This window comes from Platichthys flesus, chromosome 19, assembly GCF_949316205.1.
Source record: "Platichthys flesus chromosome 19, fPlaFle2.1, whole genome shotgun sequence".
Taxonomy (NCBI): Eukaryota; Metazoa; Chordata; class Actinopteri; order Pleuronectiformes; family Pleuronectidae; genus Platichthys; species Platichthys flesus.
Genome location: NC_084963.1, coordinates 14972454 through 14990955, shown reverse-complemented (window position 1 = coordinate 14990955; position 18502 = coordinate 14972454). Strand labels below are relative to the sequence as shown.

Here is an 18502-nt window from a genome sequence, read left to right as displayed (position 1 = left end):
CCTCATCTGTTATAGCGAATGGGAATTGGGCCAAATTAACAAGCCAAGGTACATGACAAATAAATGTTCTCAAAGATGGTTTCTTTCATTTTAGGTAGTTCTTATCAGACTCATGTTCAAGTTTAATTTATTTTGAAAATTTCAGTTGAATCATGAAGCGGAGACTTGTTGTCCATCTTTAAATACAGTCTATGCTAGACATATGGGTAACCATCATACTGAGGATTACTTTTCTGTAGAAAGTGTTTGGAAGCACAGTTATACACAGAGGTATCTTTGCTATGCAGTCAGACACCTGCATGAGAGTATAAGAGAACACAGATATTTCAGTATAGAAGCACGATGACTGTCCTTAAAGAACCAGGGTCTATGGGGATTTCTCAGGCTCTGTTTCTGTAAATAAGGCCAACTAAATCTCTTGCCCATGCATGCGCACAGTGTGGTATCCACAAACTCTTCACTGCTCATATTCTTAACTCCTAAACTGGTCCATGAATTAAGCAGTCACATGTTTTAGGACAGCGATAAGCAATTAGCGGTCTCTGATGATGACCTCAAATGCAGCGGCTGGCATCCTAGGCGATGTGCTGAACTCTCGTCCTAACTGGCATGTTACAAAGGAGGGGTAAAAAAACGGAAAAGGATTTCTAAAGCAGAAGCCTGCATGTGCTTTGACTGAAGCTCTTTGCTGTTTGCTGCGTCGCAGTCGCTTGCTCTAACACAATTTATGCTGCCTACTCACTGTGGATGTTTCTTCTTTTTAACTGTTTTTTTTATGTTTTATGTGTTTGACATTTTTTTCCTCCACAACTACAACTACTGATACACTAGGTCCGATGGCCCTTCAGTCGTCTTTTATGTTCTGTTTGGGTTTTCTGTTATGTGATTATTTTTTAATATTTGTCGGAGGCTTATTTATTTCGTTTTCTGTTCCCTCCTCCTTTTCCTCCTTTGTCTTTTGTGTTGGTTTCTCGCCCCCTTTCTTCTTCTTCTTGTATGTTTTTTCCTCCTTCTCCTCCTCCTGTCCTTCTCGGCTCCTTTATCTTACTGGTAGCTTATGTCCCTGTTAACGTCCCCCCACCAGCCCCCACCTGCCCCCCCAGCCTCATCCCCACCCTCACCCTCTACTGTTCCCAACGACCCCCAGTCTCCCAAGCAGCACAAGGAGCCCCTCTCCCACCGCCTCAACGACTTCATGGCCTCCAAACCCAAAATGCACTGCCTCCGGAGCCTGAGGCGAGGGGTAAGTGTGTTTGTGTGTCCGCCAAGCTTTTGTGCATGCATGTCCATACACCTGTATGAGCTCAGAGCTATGTACCTGCAACTCTGTATGAGTGAAGTAATATATTACCTCTGTTACAAGTAGCTGAGTGCCTCTAAATGTCAGCAGTGGGACCATATTGAGCCACAACTGCATTAATTTTCCCATTTTGTTGTCAAAAATCAATGCTATTATTACTGAATTTTTAACTATATATATATAACTAATGAATATAAATAGTCCAACAGGCCCCTCACCTACCTTCACTCATACAGTTCTCAGGCTTTGTGCTTCGCATGCTTATGTAGCGCTTAACTGTGAATCCATCGTATGTCTGACTCACTAGCAGTCTCTCCATCTTGTCCCTTCATCTTTCATATTAACCGTGCTCACAATGACAGTCCCTCCCTCCCACCTTTCCTCCTTTATAGAAATGAGCAAAACCCCTGAGCAGTAGCATGGAGGCAGCCGTCGCTCCCCTCGCACTACTCTGCAGTCTGTGCTGGAGGCACGTTTTGATTTGTTTAATTTTGCATATGATTTGAGAAAAAATAAGAGGATTTAATATTACAAGAGAAAGCAAGTCAGGCTTTGTGGTTTTGGCAGAAGCCAAGTGAGAAGGCCAAATCATTTTAGAAGGCTTCCTGGAGAGCAGCTGTGTCACAACAAGCCAACAGTGTTGGTGGGTGTCATCACCCGTTCCTCTTCTAGAGTCCTGTCAGTGTGTGTACATACAGGGTTGCTGGGCAGGAGTTAAGTCATAGCGCGCCTTCCTGTTCTGCACCCCACCCTACAACTCTCCCTGACCTCAGGAACCGGTGGAAACTTGCGTGTTCTCTCCAGGCCACACAAATAGATTTTTATTTTGAAAGGGTAGCAGGTACCCAAAGTAAAAACATCAGTGTGAATGGGTGCTAACATGACGTCTGAAAAAGGCCAATAGAACAATGCAGCGCTGCAGTGCAGTGCTTGAGCATATTGTAGAGGAAATGATTGAAGGTCAGCAGAAAAAAGGGAAGTGTGTATTTTTTTCTAGCGCCAGACAAATCTAGCAGGAAGTGCCTGTTTCTCACAGCCGAAGTGCTGCAACAACCTGAAGAGCGATAAAAAAAAATTCAGAGTTAAATCACCTGCATTGTATTCAAATAGCATAGATTAAAAAGATTAAAGTTTGATATTAGTTAGACATTGTATGCACACATATAAAGTTTAATGATGTTCTTGAGGCCATAAGGTCAGAAACTGTGATAGCAGAAAATCTAGTTCTCCATTCTAAATTAATTCTTGCATCGATATCTCATAACAAAATATTTGAATAATTTCTTCTCCTCTTCATGTCTCACAGTTTTCTGTTTATGTTTTTCATGTATATAGATGTTGTTTGATTTAGAGTTCATATTTATAAATTTGCAATATGTCATAGGTGAATAAAGGCAACAGAAGGTGCAGTGATAATCGCATAAAATGACAAGAGGTTCTGTAAGGACACAAGCTCCACTGCCTCACTGACACAAAGAGATGGATTAATGGCTCTTAAAAACTGCTGATGTAAGAGCAGTTTATCACCTCCATCTGGTCAAATCAGGATAACTAGTGTTAATACCCTTACACCAGTACTACAGTGTCTTTTGTTATTGTGAGATGGAAAGCTTACAATTAACAGGTTAACTGCAGGTGTTGAAGGGGCTCACAAGCCTTATTTAATATTTTAAAATGTCTTTAAAATGTATTTTTCACATAGGTCTTGTGATGACAATTGTACAAATTGTCGTTGTCTTTTTTCTAGGATGGCCCTTAACATTAAAATACTTAGTAATTAGATCGGGAGCAGGTCCTCTCTATAGAGGCCGCCATGTTTTACACAGTAGCCCAGACTGGACAAACTTAACACCTTTTGAGTTTTTGTGACAATTGAAGTTGTCCTTCATGTTTGGAAGGGGGGGTTGAGGTGAGGAGTATTTGGCTGCAACATGCAACTTTACCACTAGATGTCACTAAATTCTACACACTTTAACCTTTAATCTCATTATAACGTCCTTTTGGAGCTAGGGTTAGGGTTAACCTAACATACCAACTGTTTGTAAACCAGTATTAGGACATAATGTTCACATGAGTCATAATCACAATATGCTCTGTAACAATTTATCATGTAAATATCATAATCAAAATAATGTCTCATTCAGAATAAAATAAATCTTTGAAATATTGGTGCCCATGTCAGTGCTGTCAATTACCCACACAGTGTGGGTTTAAACAAGAACCCAATTTAATATTTTCTTTAGGAATTATTTATATACTGCCGTAAAGTACAAATTTATATTTCTCAGCAATATCATATGTAGGCTCCCGGTGCTATATCATGCAGTCATACTAAGACAGTATGATCATGAAATATGTATTGCTGTACTTAAGTTGCTGTAAAGTAATCCTAAAAAGTCCTAAACTTAGTGAGCCCTGAAGAAACCCTCTAACGATTTCCAGTAACAAGAGCAAGATATAAAACATACTTTCAGTTTTATTCACATCAGGGATTAGATTAGTTTTACCATTGGCGGTTTGGTGTTGCGTCTCTCTACACAGTGGAAGGATGTCTACCTCTGCAGGAGATCCAGTTAGTGTTGCATATTAGCTGTGTAATCCATTCACAGTCGCTGTATATGTGCGCGTTTGTGTGTGTCTGGGAGTCAAATTTCCAATATAAACGTATAAGAGTACAGTATAAGAGCTTTAAGACGTCAGTGCTGTTTTATGAGCTCTCATTGACAAAGCTACTGTGTATGTTCTCTCTGACGACCACCACAGCAGCAATCCCCGCGCTCGCTCAATTGTCACAAAGAGCTAATGAAGAGGACTCTGGGCCGGCCCACGTATGCTTTCGAAGCCAGGCAATATGTTGTAAGTGTGTGTGTGGTGGACGTCAGTGAGTACCAGCGGCTTGTATGTATGTGTGTGTGCAGGTGCCTGGTCGGATGGAGGTATGAATGAATGACTGAGTGTGTGATCAGTAAAAGCCATGTACAACACAGACAGCAGCCTCATTAATAACAATTTGTTGTGTGACACATTCAGTCTCTGTGACCAGATTGTTTATCACAACTTATGAGGATTTAGTTTCCCCTCACAATGGAAGCTAGTGTCTGTGCCTGGCTCGGTATTGATCACATGCTGCTGACGCGTGTAGAGCCAGGACGAATGACTGCAGAAGAAGATGACTTCATCCCGCATCACATGTTATCAGCTTGAGGTTTATTGTCGCTCTCCGTGTCCCGCAGCTGTTTCAGGGCTTCCCCCACGGAGCATCAATGGGGGGGGGGGTCAATTCTCAAAGTGTCACAAGCACCTGTAGATGTGTGTGTGGGGGGCTCTGGGTGTGAGGATCACACCCAGCACTCATCCCCAAGTGTTGGTCACACGTTGGACTTGGGCTCAGCCTACAGTACCCAGAATTCACCCCTCCAGTGCTTTCTTTGTGCTGATATGCCATACAGCAGCAGTGTTATCTGTCTGTAAGTACTTTGATATACCTGTATATCCGTGTGCGTCTGGGTGGTCGGGAATAGTTTGTGTACATTATAGCAATATATTCACAAGAATCACATGTAGCTATTTACAGAGAGTTAATAATAAAACGCTTATTATGCTCATAGGAATCTGCAGCTTTCATTAATGTTAAGAGCGAGAAGAGCCAATCAGAGACAAGGATTTCCACAGCATCTCCCTTGATGTTCATTCCTTCAAAAATACACATATCAGTAGCATTGTATTCTGCATTTATGATTTAAAATTTTGATGGAACAAAAAATACGTGTTAAATTCCAATGTCTTGATATAACTTGAAACAATCGATAGGTTTAGAATACATCAATATATAAATACAGATTCAATATTTGGAGTAAATTAAAGTGAACCACTCTGGCGACCCGTCTCGAGTGTATCCTGTTCTCTCCCAATGTCAGCTGGGATTGGCTCAGCCTCCTTTGCTGCTCCTGAAGGATCGGCAGAATAGATAATAGACGGATAAAGGAGTACCAAACTAGATCATAAAAGAAATGCTGCTATATTTCAAGACCTGACAAAAGCAGTAAAAAAGTTATTAAAAGTGGTCTAACATCATATTAAATGCAAAATGTAAAACTAGTCAATTTTGATTCCATATCCATTCATTTATATTGAAAAGAGGAAGAAAAGAGGAAGAAACCATTTCTACCTTTTTCTTACATTCATCTTTCTTTTATGGCAAACATTTACTTTAACAAGAAAGTCAGAATGTCTCTTAAAGCCAGGGTCAGACAGTATTCAGGCAGTGTGAGAAGTGTTATATCAGTAGGGAGGCGAGTTGGAGGATCACAAGGCGTCGTAGTGAGAACGGGCCCCTCCAGGTGGATGATTTGATTAGTGGACTAAAGGGAGTGGAGCTCCTCAGTGCACCAGCTTGTGAGCCTTTAACAGGATTACAAGTCATCTGCTGCAGCTCTAGCAGCCAGTGGTTGTTAACCTGCTCTCCTCTCTGTGTTCTATGTGTTCAGAACATAATCTCTCAACCATGAAGATCAACATTACACACCATCATTTCTTTTGTTCCTTTCGTTCGTCTTTTAGTTCACGGTTGCTCTCATTCGTTTTCCGCAGTCATTCAGCTGCTTTCATCTGAAGTGTATTTGAAACCTGGATATGATTTACAGTCATAACAAGAAGCGTCTCTCCAGCCTGTCTGTGCACAGTATACCTGCCTCCATGTCAACAAATGGATCTGCTTGGGTTACACATGCGTTTGGCGCCATCTGCTGTCACTTACATGGTAATGGCAGCATGGCGGGATCAAGAAGTAAAGGATACACATATACATCCCTGTCGCAGTCAATATCCTTTTACTTCTTCCTCCACTTTTATATTCATCTGTCCTTCCTTTCATACTTTATTACATGTTTGTGCTTTAGGTTGGCCATTTCATTTCTCATTTTTTCATTAATCCATCATTTTAGAAACGTTAAACTTCACCTCATCAGAAAAGAGCGGGGGCTCTAGGTTCAAAGTTGCCGTACCCTCTTTTTTGTTAAACGGTGAAGTTTGGCAAAGCAAAGTATCATCGTAAAAATACCTGTTTACTTTTTTTCCATTTAAAGGAATATGAAAGAAATGCTTGTGAGTTTCTCCTGATGTTGACTTTTGTATGTTCTTTCTTCTTCTCTCCTCGCTCCTCGCCATTTCTATCTCCTCTACCCCCTTCCCCCCACACATGAAGCTTTCTCTCAAGCTGGTAAGCATGACCGTATAACCACACGACCTTAGCGGCATGACCACAGCACGCATGTAACGTCCTCCCAGTAACAAATTGTTAACAACGCCCTTATTGCTTTTTGTTTTGCTCTTTTTGGATTTGAGATAATGGTATTACATTTTTTTTTTTTTGTTGCTGTGACTCAACGATGGACCCCCCGACTCATGTCGTTGTCTCATTTACATGTCATTGTTTTGTTGTTTTGTTTTTTTATGTTGTGGTCGTCATGTCTCTGCCCATAACTGTGTGTGCGGTCTCTGTGGTGCAGATCACACTCAATTCCCACGTCCGGAATCTCATTGAGGTGATCAGATTTACTCTATGTTTTACCTGTCCGTCTTGTAGCCTGGTCTGGTAGTCCCCACTCTCTCGACAAATTGTGTGTTTGTGTAACAAATACTAATCTGATCTGACGTAGTGGTCGCTCACTTTTGTCCTTACACTGCATGCCAAGTGTCATTGAGTAGAATGCTGTTCTGTAAAATCCATCAAAGCTTGATTATATTATATGATCTTTTCAGACCAGTACACTTAAAATATTTAACTATGTGACATTTTGGGAAATGCGTTTGAAGATTCCTTAAACTCATGTTTGTGCGATAAATATGAGGCCACATCACGGAAACAGTTGTCTTAGAGTCAATGTCAACCTGTTTCAGTGATTATTATTATTATTCCCATCACCTCAAAAGCCCATTAATCAACATATCATTTCTTGCTTGATTAATTGGTACAAACATCAAACTCATGTGTCAAGTGTAAAGTTCTCGTAGGTTTCACGTAGAGGATGATACGTGACAGCGTCGGAGAACTCAGAAGTCATTTTCTCATCTCACGTCATCATTGCTGCACAAACATCAACATTTTCCCACATGGCACTAGTTTTCTTTCACATCATACAGCACTCTCTGTACTGTATGATATCTGCACCCCCCTCCAACCCAATGCATGATGGTATATATTGACCATCAGCTGTACTCTATGTACATTTGATTGTCACTAATTGTATCCCACAATGCATTGTGGGATACAATGTGTCCACTATATATGGTCTAAAAAAGTTCTCATTAAACATTCAGGCAGCGCTACAAGAAGTCTCTGCTCCTGGTTAAAGAAACAATTCACTGGTTATATTTAACAGATTCCAGTGTTGATGCTAAGCTAAGCTAACTGCCCGCTGGATCTAGCTTTCCATACACCAGAGCGGATCTCAGCAAGAACGTGGAAAAGGGCATTCCAGCAAAAATAACTGAAAATCAGGCCTTTTTAGTATTTGTGTAGTTTCAGTATCCTTGTATTCAGTGTGAATGTTTTCATACAAAACAATACATTTGTGTATTATCCATCCTAAATTAATCATACCACAAATAACAGACATATCAGGCCTGTTTATAGTTTTAGCTTTGATCATGTAGAGTTGAGATTAACCTTTGTAGTTTGTCCTGGGAAACAAAGAATGCAAACTCTAACACGTGACGTCTGTAGTATAACTTGAGTCTGAGAACGGAGCATGTGCCTGCATGATGATTGACAGATGTCTGTTATGTTGCATGCCCGGTAAGTGTTGCATGCTGATGCAGGGAGAAAGGGGTAAGATCGTCATTGTAACCTAGCTGATATGATCTTTGACCTGGCTCATGTGCAGTGAATCCTGACATTGAAGTATGTAGCAGTTGTAACCTGTGGTGCCGCTGTGACTCATCTCAACGAGATCCAATCGCAGGCCTTGATCTATTCAGTCCCCACAGCACACACTTCTATTTTATTACACTAGACAAATTATTGAAAGAGATTGTAGTCTCATTAAGAAAATCTATAAATGTACTGAGATGGATCAATAAGGAATTGGAACCAATGAAGGTGAACAGTTCACATAGCATGAAAAAGCGTTTTATTCTAATAATGTCATGGTTAGAGTTAATCTTATTTACGTATATATTTACCATAGACACTTAAAAATCGTATCAAACTTTTCTGTCCTTGTGACACTAAAGAGTTGTCCCCAGTCCCCGCCCCCTCAACTCTCACCTCACCTGTTCGATGGTTATTAATCTGGTTTAACAGAAGTGCATTGGTCAAACCAATGACTTGGTCCTCGCCCTCTTTTCTCTCATAAGAGAAACAGTCCCTAAAACCACGTTGAGACTGAATAGATCCAGATTCTTATTTGGATCTGTACCAAATTGAACACACTCAAACATATCAATACCCTAAACATGCCTGATATAAATTTTGAAAAAACGTAATGTGGAAGAAAGTTCCCTGATCAGCACCAAACTGTAATGGGTTGTTCCCTGATCCATTACCGCATCCTTCCACCAAGTTTCATAGCAATCTGTCCCGGAGTTTTGACCAGTGTGACTCACCAGTTAAGTGTTACAGCACTGAAACCTCCTCATCAGGAGATATGACCCATTAGGAAGCCAAACAAATAAGCTCCCACCCACCCAGCCTCTGGTTTCAGAACACACAGGTCTGTCAGGCAGCTTCAAACGCATTAGGAAGCTCACACTAAAAGTTTTTAAGAGCATAAGATGCATTGAATATCATATTCCATTTGCGATGCATTCATAGTTTAGATGTGGCGCCTGAATAGGTGAGAGGCCTCGCGTCTATATGCAGACAAACATCCCAGCTCTCAGTGAGTGTGTGGTAGAGAGCGGCTGCAGTATCTCCTTCGGGTTGAATTACGTGCTCAGACCATAACATGAGCTCCATTTGTGGAGCTGTCATCCATTTATCCCAGAGTCTTGGTTCACAGGGTTTAAGGCAAAGGGAGATACTGCACCTTATTTAGTAAAGATCCCTGTCCAAACAGCAACACAACAAATCATGGGTCATAAAAGTTATTTTTTCTTTTTCTTACAGTTTCTATTTCTCCTTTTTTGGTTCTCCTTCCTCCCTCTTCCCCCCCCCCCCCTCTCTTAGGGTTCTGGACCAGAAGACTTCAGCCACCTGCCACCAGAGCAGAGAAGGAAGAAGCTCCAGGGAAAGATTGATGAGTTAAATAAAGACATTCAGAAAGATATGGACCAGAGGTATACTCCTTAAGTTTCACACCATTTCTCCTGCACATATGACAACTAATATTTGTGCTTAAAATACTGAGTGTGGCAATTTGCTCTCGCAGGGACGCTCTTACTAAGATGAAAGACGTGTACGTGAAGAACCCTCAGATGGGAGACCCCGCCAGCGTGGACCCCCGACTATCAGAAATAGGCCAGAACATCGAGAAACTCCAGTCTGAATTGCAGAAGTTCGAGGTTAGTCCAATTGGTGCCAGTCGCAGCTCTCGTTTCTGTGTGAATGTGAGTGTTGGCAAAGTTATCTTGTTTAGTTTATCTGAGACAGTAAATAATGGAGGAGCTCTTAACACACACGCACAGACACACACCCAGCTGGTGAAGTTCCAAAGAAGACTGGTGCTCGTCCATATTAGGAGAAGATGTGATGCAGCTGGAAGGAGCAGACCGACTGCATGGTCCGCGAGGAGGCATTGGCCTGGTTTAACTCTGTAAATCAATGGCAAACGAGGTGGATTGAAGAGAGAGGGGTGTTCTCCCTCTGAATTCTGTTGCCAAAATATTAATCTGATCCATGGATAAACAGAATACCATTACGCTTGGTATGATTTTAAAGATGTCATGCAGGAAAAAAAAAAGAAGCTCAGCTGCAGCAAACACACACACATAATCCTTGCGTGTGTTTCAGGGCTGGTTAGCAGAGGTGGAGGAGAGGATGCCATCCAAGAGCGACACACACCGGAGAAGTGGGTTCTTCGAGACGCAGAACAACACGACAGTGAGCAACAACTGTGCGCAGGACAGAGAGAGGTATGGTATACTATGACAAACCAAACCACACGGGTCCCACGCGCCCCGGGGTTGTTGCTCCCCTTGTTTGTTCGAAAGGAAACTATGTATGTTTTCACAGTTTATTTACTGTGTGTGTTGGCCCTTGAGCAGCCCGGATGGCAGCTACACGGAGGAGCAGAATTCAGAGACTCAGGTCAAGGTCAGCACCCACCCTGTCCCCACCACCAGCACGCCGGAGTTTGATGATGAGTTTGACGACGAGGACACCTTGCCCACCATCGGCACCTGTAAAGCCTTGTACCCCTTTGAAGGTAACTCTAATATTTAAATTACAACACATAAGCCCCCAAAACACACAAAGCTTCTGGTGACGTCATACTCAAATAGTTTTTGCACTGGCTTACTACAGTTTGCAAATTGAACATCTTTGAACACATGCTTGAAACAGTGTGCATGAGCTTCTGGGTACGTTTTCTCTCGTTTAGTGGGCGTGTCAGAGCATTTGCCCACTGACAGGATTTCCATGAGGTCAAGAAAACTAAAAAAAATCAATCAACCGAATTTCAGGCCATAAAAAGTCTTAAATATGTCAAGATATTGCATCCTAGATATAAGTATATACTGTTACATCAGGTGTATTTTAAATATCAAACAAGAACACCAAGAATGAGCTTTTCAGCTTCCGTATTTGCTACAGTTTACATACAAATAAACGTTTTGCGGGGATGAATGCAACTCTGTTGTTTTAGGAAACAAACTGAGCTAGGCCCTGACTTCTACAGATGGAGGAATGTGATTTGAGTTCTTTCTAATGAGTTGGAGGAGGGGTGTGACCTCCCTGAAGAAATATGTGAAGGAGGAGAGTGGATACATAATTGTTTCTGTGTTACTCATTTTCACATTCGAATTCTCAAAGAATGACAAATATAGTGCTGGGTGTAAATCAGAGAGAGAGGGCACATGTTTTTTTTGGGATAACTTCATATTAAATGTCATCAAGCTCTAACCATGGACAACAGGGAAGCACACTTTTAGTGCTCGAATATGTTTATCTTCTCAATGAAGATTGTGAAATAATTTCATATTTTTTGGACAGTTTCTATCAAGTTAAGCACATTATTATAGTACAGTGATAAACACTGGTAACCCTAACCCTACAAATCAGCATTAAATAAGTGAAGAGGCCCAGCAGGAATAAGTGCACTGCCAATATTATAAAATTTGGGGCAGCTTGATTGAATTTGAGGAGTTTACTTAGTTGATGTCTTGTGACCCCTTGAAATTAAGTTTAATTGTGACAACATTGTGGCAGTGTGGTTTAGGGTTGTGTGTCTTTCTTGTCTCATTTGACGTAATTTTGAAATTTTATTTAGAGACCAGATTTATCTCAGGATCCCTGTGGAGGGTGTCTAATCCCTGCAAGGGAACCAGTGATCTGAATTATTCATTTAATATTTGCTGTTTTGGGAATCATAAACTCCTGTAGTTACTAATAAATAAAATCATCAACAAATGCTTATCACCAATTTTGTTCGGAAATTGATTGAGGAGGCTTCCACCTGCAGACAGTCTGTGGTCGCTGCTGTACCTTTAAATAATACACATGAAAATATTAAGTGAAGAAGAAAAACAACTGCACAGAAGAGTGTTGCAGGTTGACGTTAAGCCTCATTCAACTCCCAACTACTGTGGTTTATGTGCCAGCAAGCAGAATTACTCCAGATCAGTAAAGATCCCTTTCACACCAGCCATAAACATTTTTGCCTGCTGCCGACTGGCCGACGGTACCGCAGCATCAGGGCCCGCACCACCAGGCTCAGAGACAGTTTCATCCCCCAGGCCATAAGACTTTTAAACTCCTCTGAACTGCAATAACTCCACCAAACTAGTACCGTGACATATTTGCATATTTGCTCCATTGCACAAATTGGACTATTGTTTTTTTATTTTCTCTTCAGCTGTTTTTATAAATATTTAGATATATATACTTTATTTTCTATTTTAATATTCTATTTTATTCTATTTTATGCTATTTCTATTTATTTTTTAGGTTGTAATTGCTTGAGCATTGCTAGAAGAGAGCCTGTGACTCAAGCATTTCACTGCGAGCGACTGCTTAATGTTATTGTTGTGCATTTGATAATAAAAAATCTTGAATCTTGAATCTGTCGGCTGATGCCATTTTCTAAGCAGCATCATGGCCCGTTTTGTCGTGTGACTTGCAAATACAAGTATAGCCTAAGTGAAGTTAGTCAAAGGTAGTTCATATCCTCTTACGCCTCTTTTTTATTCTTTTTTCGTCCATGTTTGCAGGTCACAACGAGGGCACCATCGCCGTGGCCGAGGGCGAGCTGTTGTACGTCATAGAGGAGGACAAAGGAGACGGGTGGACGCGAGTGCGCAGGAACGAGGACGAGGAGGGATACGTCCCCTCGTCCTACGTCGAGGTCTTTTTGGAAACAAATGCCAAAGGTGCTATGACATACATTTAACTCAGCAAGTCAATGTGGTAATGTTCCTGTGAGTCAGCACGTTTGTGGATGGTTACTGGTAGCTCACGTAAAAGAATACCCTTTCTCACCTCTCACCTCACACCCACTCACTCTGTCGGAACATTTGTCCATTGTGCCTCATGACAGTTGTGGCAGATTGTGCGAGCGAGTGTCACTGAGCTCTGAACAAAACTTAGTGACCTTAATGATGCTGAGTAACAGCTGAGCCCAGAGGATGTTGAGCTCAGCACTATGGGAAAAATCCTGTGTACAATTATAGAAAACTGTTCTTGATTTTTTTCTTTTCTTGTTAAGATGTAAAATGTCTGATCACCAGGTTCTGCTTTTAATCGAGAGTCGGATCCACGACTTGTGACAAAATGTTTGAGCCTAAACTGAGTGAGTGAGCGTGTGCACCATCTGTAGTGACGCTGCTGTGGCATCACAGAGCAGAGTTACCGCGTTTCGGTCACTTTGTTGGACTGTAAAGGAAAATGCATGCTCCATGTGCAATCGTACAAATGTAATTTAAATCTGCTGTAACATATGAAAACATATTTTTGTAGGCTAAAGAGGAAAAAAAGAGAAGAAAGCCCCCTTCAAGTGTTGCATGCTGTTTATTGATCATAGTGCTGTAACGACATTAAGAAGTTGATAAAGCAAGTATTCTCTGCTGCTTCGGGTATATTTTATGAAATCAATAATTTAATTCGTAACTAATTGTCCCCTTAAGTTTTTTTTTTTTTCCTTTCTATTTGAATCCACCTTTTGATAATGAGGGCGTTGGGCTGTTCTGGACCTTTTTGACAGGCCAGTGGTAAAAGGAATTAAAAGACATCGTGTCATTTGTCATGACACTATGGCTATTGGCTGGAGATTGTGCAGGCAGGTTTTTATTACCAACCCCCCACTAATATAAAGCCGTTGTCTCCTGTGGTGGTCAGCGCTAGGTTCAGGCCTGAACGCACCTCTATGCGTCCGGACATCCGGTCACTCAGACTACATCTGGGGAAACATTCTTTTAGCTGTGTGTACGCAAGGACCACCTACTCAGTCCGCCAGAGTTTCACAATGAATCAAACGTATTTTTCTCTTCTCATTACCCATCCATTATTTGATCTCTCTCTCTCTCTATATATATATATGTATATATATATAAAATGAGAAACGATCACAAATGGTCGTAGAAGACACATTCAAGATGCATTGTAATACCTGATGTGAAGAGACAAACTTAGCATTGACCACTTGTAATGGGATCTCTCAGGAGGGATGCTATTACCAGGTGTGGACCGGGCCAACAGAACAATCCGTCCTTTACAACACTCAGAAATCATCTCTTTAATTACACAATGCACAAGCCTTCGTTGAACGTCCTGTCACACTTCAGCCTTTTCAACTTGCTACTGGCACAGTGTGAGGTTCAGGGTGTAATTTGACATGAGTGACATAAATACAACATTTCTCCCAGCCTGTAGTTTTAATTGTAGAGCATGTGGCAGTGTTGGTGGGAGTTTTCCTCATGGTTCCCAGCATGTTGTGACCATGTCAAGAGGCTGCACTCTAAGATGTGTTGGAGCCAGATGAAAACTTAAGTGGAACGTGCTGAAAGGCCCTTAGTTAAAGCTCTTTGGGTTAAATGAGGTCTTTGACACATTCATTATTATCAGTTTACAAGTTGTTTGCACTGTCATCTTCCTTCTTCCTTCCCATATCAGAATGATTGGGTTGCTGTCTTTGACTCATCTGTTTTTAAAAGCTATCTAACTTTGCTTTTGTTATTTTTTGTCTGTTTGTATTTTTTTTTTTTTTTAGTTGCAGATTCCTAAAAGTGGGGCTCGCTGAGGAATGGCAGGGCAAGCACGCCTCGGAGATACCACCACGTTCCTCACACGCTCAGCGTGAAAGACGACCTGAGTCTAAAGAGACAACCCATAATATCACATCTCAATTTCCAAACTGTTAAAAAAAATTAACTTTATCAGCACTGTTGCGCTTCCTCTGCTAATCTCTGCAATGTGAAGCAAGGATATGAGAATTTCATCAAAATTTAAGAGCTCATAACCTGTACCTTCTTAATAACCCCCATTCAGAAGTCCACAGTACACACCTTCTTTGTGTTGCTTTCAGCAAAGCTTCGCTTCTTAATGTAACTAACTCCGCTTGCATCACGCACAGTCATGAAATTTGGCTTTTGGCTTCCTCAGACTGAGCGTCGCCCCTCTTTTTCCTTACCTTTCCCCTGTTACACACATGGCAGAGGGTGTGGTCAGAGAGAAGATGGAGACCACCAGGAGCCTGCGGACAAAAAAACTGTGGGAGAACCCATGACACCACTCATCCAGTAGTGTGTGTGTGTGTGTGTGTGTGTGTGTGTGTGTGTGTGAGGGGGTCATGAACTCCTCACTCACTCACTCATTGACCTCATAGAGAATCATCCAAGGATCATCCACCTTCTTAAGAGGCTGTAAAAACCTCATTCACTTCCTCTTTACGCCTACTTCCTTCCCACTAAAGTCACTAAACTCCACATTTGCAGGTTTCACCCACCTGAAAGAACAGGAAGTGAAGGTGCTGATCATTGGTTTCTGTGTCATGTGCTTCTGGTTTGTTTGAATGACCTGGATGTTATTTTTAACGGAATTCCAGTTCCAGTATTTACCCAGTTCCAGTATTTTTCAACCTAGGCCCCATATATATATATATATATATATATATATATATATATATATGTGGCACTTACAAAAACGTTGCGTCCACCAGCAGCTGTGACAGCAGTGGCTACAATCTAATCTTATGGGGCAACTGCGACAGCAACTAAAAATGCTTTTTTTCACCAATAAAATCTGGAGTCTGGTAACATTTCAGATGTCGCTCAACGAGAAGTCCCCCTCTGACCTGTGCAGCAGCTCGTTGTCCCTCTCTTAATTTGTGCTTCAGTTTGTAGGAGATTTTCGTCCATATCCTCCAGCTCCAACTTTAATGGCACACTTTGTGGACTGTCGCAGTTGCCCCATAAGATTACATTTAACCCACTGTCGTTGAGTTACGGCTGCCGGCGGAGGTGATCATTTCTAAAAGGTTTTTTTTAAGTTAAATTGTTTAAATTCCCCTATAAGGTGTTGTTTGTCGTAAATGTCCAGTTTACTCCACTCCCACATTCCCAGGACCAGCTGGAGCGAAAAACAAAGTGATGGATGATGTGGTCATTCACCATCACTCTCATCATCCACCGGTCTTCCTGTCTTGTCACTGGTGCTTGTTCTTCTCTCTGACCACACCACCCTAATCACTTCCACGGCCCCTCCTCCCTCCTTAGGCGGCTCAGGCTTACCCTTGGCTGCTTTCAGCCCCATTCCTCCCCTGCCCCTCACCCTCTTTTTTTTATTATTTGCAAAAGCTCAGGGGCGTTGTGGTGTGCTGCATGCTTGCCCTGTCGTCCTCCTCGCCCCCCTCTGCTGGTGGCCCTGAGGAGTTGGTGCTGGGCTATTTGGTCAAGCTTATGCGCCCCCCCTCCCTCCCTCCAGCCTTTCTGTTCAGTTAACCCTCATTGCCTGGTCGTACTGTTTGAATAACCTTGATGCTACTGTTTGGGTTCGGTGCCTGTGGTTTTTTAAAATGTCTTTTCTGTTCTGGTTCAGAAAGCATGTTTCCCCTGTTTGTTTGTTTTTTAACAGCGAGTGAGTGATCACCACGTCCACAGTTTAATGTCAAAACTGCAACAAGGACCTGGGTTGTTTTTCTTTTTCTGAATGATCTTATGCATAGATAGTTCATGAGTCTTGTGCATTTCTTTTACAGTCCAGTATGTATGTAAAAAATGTTTGTATTGTATGTTTTCGATCGGAGTGTCTAACGCAAGTTGTTAGTTTACAGTTGATCACCTTGTGCTTGGTCCAAGCAGCAGTCAACCCAAAAAAGAAAAAGAAGAAGTTATGATTGACACCTGATGTGTTTTTAGGATGGCCCGCCTACTGCCTATTCTACTGTATATGAAAATATACTGTGATTCATCGTCCTGTGAACTTGTGACTGAAGTGTGACAGAAATCACCTGTTTCGGGGCTTTACACCCGTTTTACGTTCAACCACTGCGAGAGAGAATGGTGCAGGTGTTTCCTGTGATGTGGCGAAAGGATCAAGATGTGATTTATCTCAAAAGTCTCGGGGGCAAATTTCAAGACTTTTTATTTTTAAACAATCACGAAGAATTATGCCCACCCCTCCAACCCCCCTTCCTGCTCAACGGCACATAATGTATGTGATTTTTAAGATTTCTGTTTTATAATTTTAATAATCTTGAATTGAGATTCTGCTTTCCCGGTTTTATTTTAAGCTGGAAATTATTGTTGTAGCTTTTTTTTTCTCTCTGCCTGAACGGGACTAAAATCCCTTTTAACTGCAAATATAACGTAACTGTTGCGTTGCTTTTTTTTCTTCTTATTTGGATGAAGCCATTTGCTGAAAATTCATCTGATGCAGAATATTATGAACCCTTCCCGACATCGGCGAGTGATGGACGCAGACAGTTTGGACTCTTGATGGAAGGAAGGATCAAAGCCCATCTGAAGCTTAAAAATTAAGAATACCATGTTCACTTTTTCGCCACCCGTCTCAAAAATGTCAAGATATCAAACACTTGCGTTGTATTAGTTTTCTGAGTGACACATGACAATATAAACCTTACGAGGTAAAGACCACCACTTCAACAGGCAGCAATAGTTTTATAATGTCTGCCTTTGCTCTACGACAAGACCACCACAAAACTTTCAGTTGACGCCCCTGAATAACCGCCTGTACAGAGGAAACGGCGTGATGGAATTAGAGAGAGTATATATGAATATATAAATAAAGTTTAAAAAGGACAAACATCTATTTTAACTATTGGAGAGTCTTGCCATGACTTCTGCTTTGCAAAGTAAGACTTCTTTTTCCTTTGTGAGGTCTACCAAATGGTGTGTTTTGCACTTTTTCGTTTGTGTTCCATTTGGTAGCCCATGCTTGTGTTTTGGAGCACTGAATACTTTGTATTGTGTTTACTGTGCCAATTAAATATGCCTGGAAAGTAAATGAGGAGTGGGGTCTTTTCTTCTTCCTCTGGGGATTCAGACTCAATCATGACCCTCATGCAAACGCCCACAGTGTCGATCATCAATAGCAATAGCTCTAATTATCCAATATAACTACTCTGTTTATGAGAACGCACTACATACGTTAACCAAATCAAATCAAAGTTTATTGTCACATTCACCAATGACAGCGTCATCAGAGCAGTGAAATTCTTGTGATATGGCAGGCAACATCTACGCAGTAGACAACTTTACAAAATAGAAAAATAACATACTAAATAACATACAACATATAACATCGTAACATATAACAGTCAAATGAAGCAGCAGTTTACAGGGTGAAGGAGTGGGGCATATTAAATTAAATAATATGAATATATATTATATAGTCAAATGAAGCAGCAGTTTACAGGGTGAAGGAGTGGGGAATATTGGATAAAATGAATATATGTGAAGTAAGTGTATTTGTTTGAGTGGGGCAGCAGGATGTACATGGTGACTGTTCAGAGGGTCAGTGGCGATTGTTCAGAAGCCTTACGGCCTGGGGGAAGAAGCTGTCGTGAGTCTGGTAGTCCGTGCTCGGATGCT

General features: G+C 41.4%; 1 protein-coding gene across 11 annotated transcripts in view; it reads left to right on the top strand.

Moving 5' to 3' along the window:
- LOC133974782 (formin-binding protein 1) overlaps positions 1-17915 on the top strand; it is a 60736-nt gene extending 42821 nt beyond the window's left edge. For 2 of the 11 annotated variants that reach the window (XM_062412521.1, XM_062412517.1), the window contains exons 10-17: positions 1055-1243; positions 6504-6518; positions 6808-6843; positions 9468-9577; positions 9670-9802; positions 10251-10372; positions 10505-10665; positions 12668-14653. In XM_062412521.1, the coding sequence (XP_062268505.1) occupies positions 1055-1243; positions 6504-6518; positions 6808-6843; positions 9468-9577; positions 9670-9802; positions 10251-10372; positions 10505-10665; positions 12668-12846 (945 nt within the window). In that variant the 3' untranslated portion in view covers positions 12847-14653. The other 9 variants (XM_062412518.1, XM_062412520.1, XM_062412522.1 and 6 more) reach the window with 9 other exon arrangements.
- Positions 17916-18502: the final 587 nt, after the last annotated feature.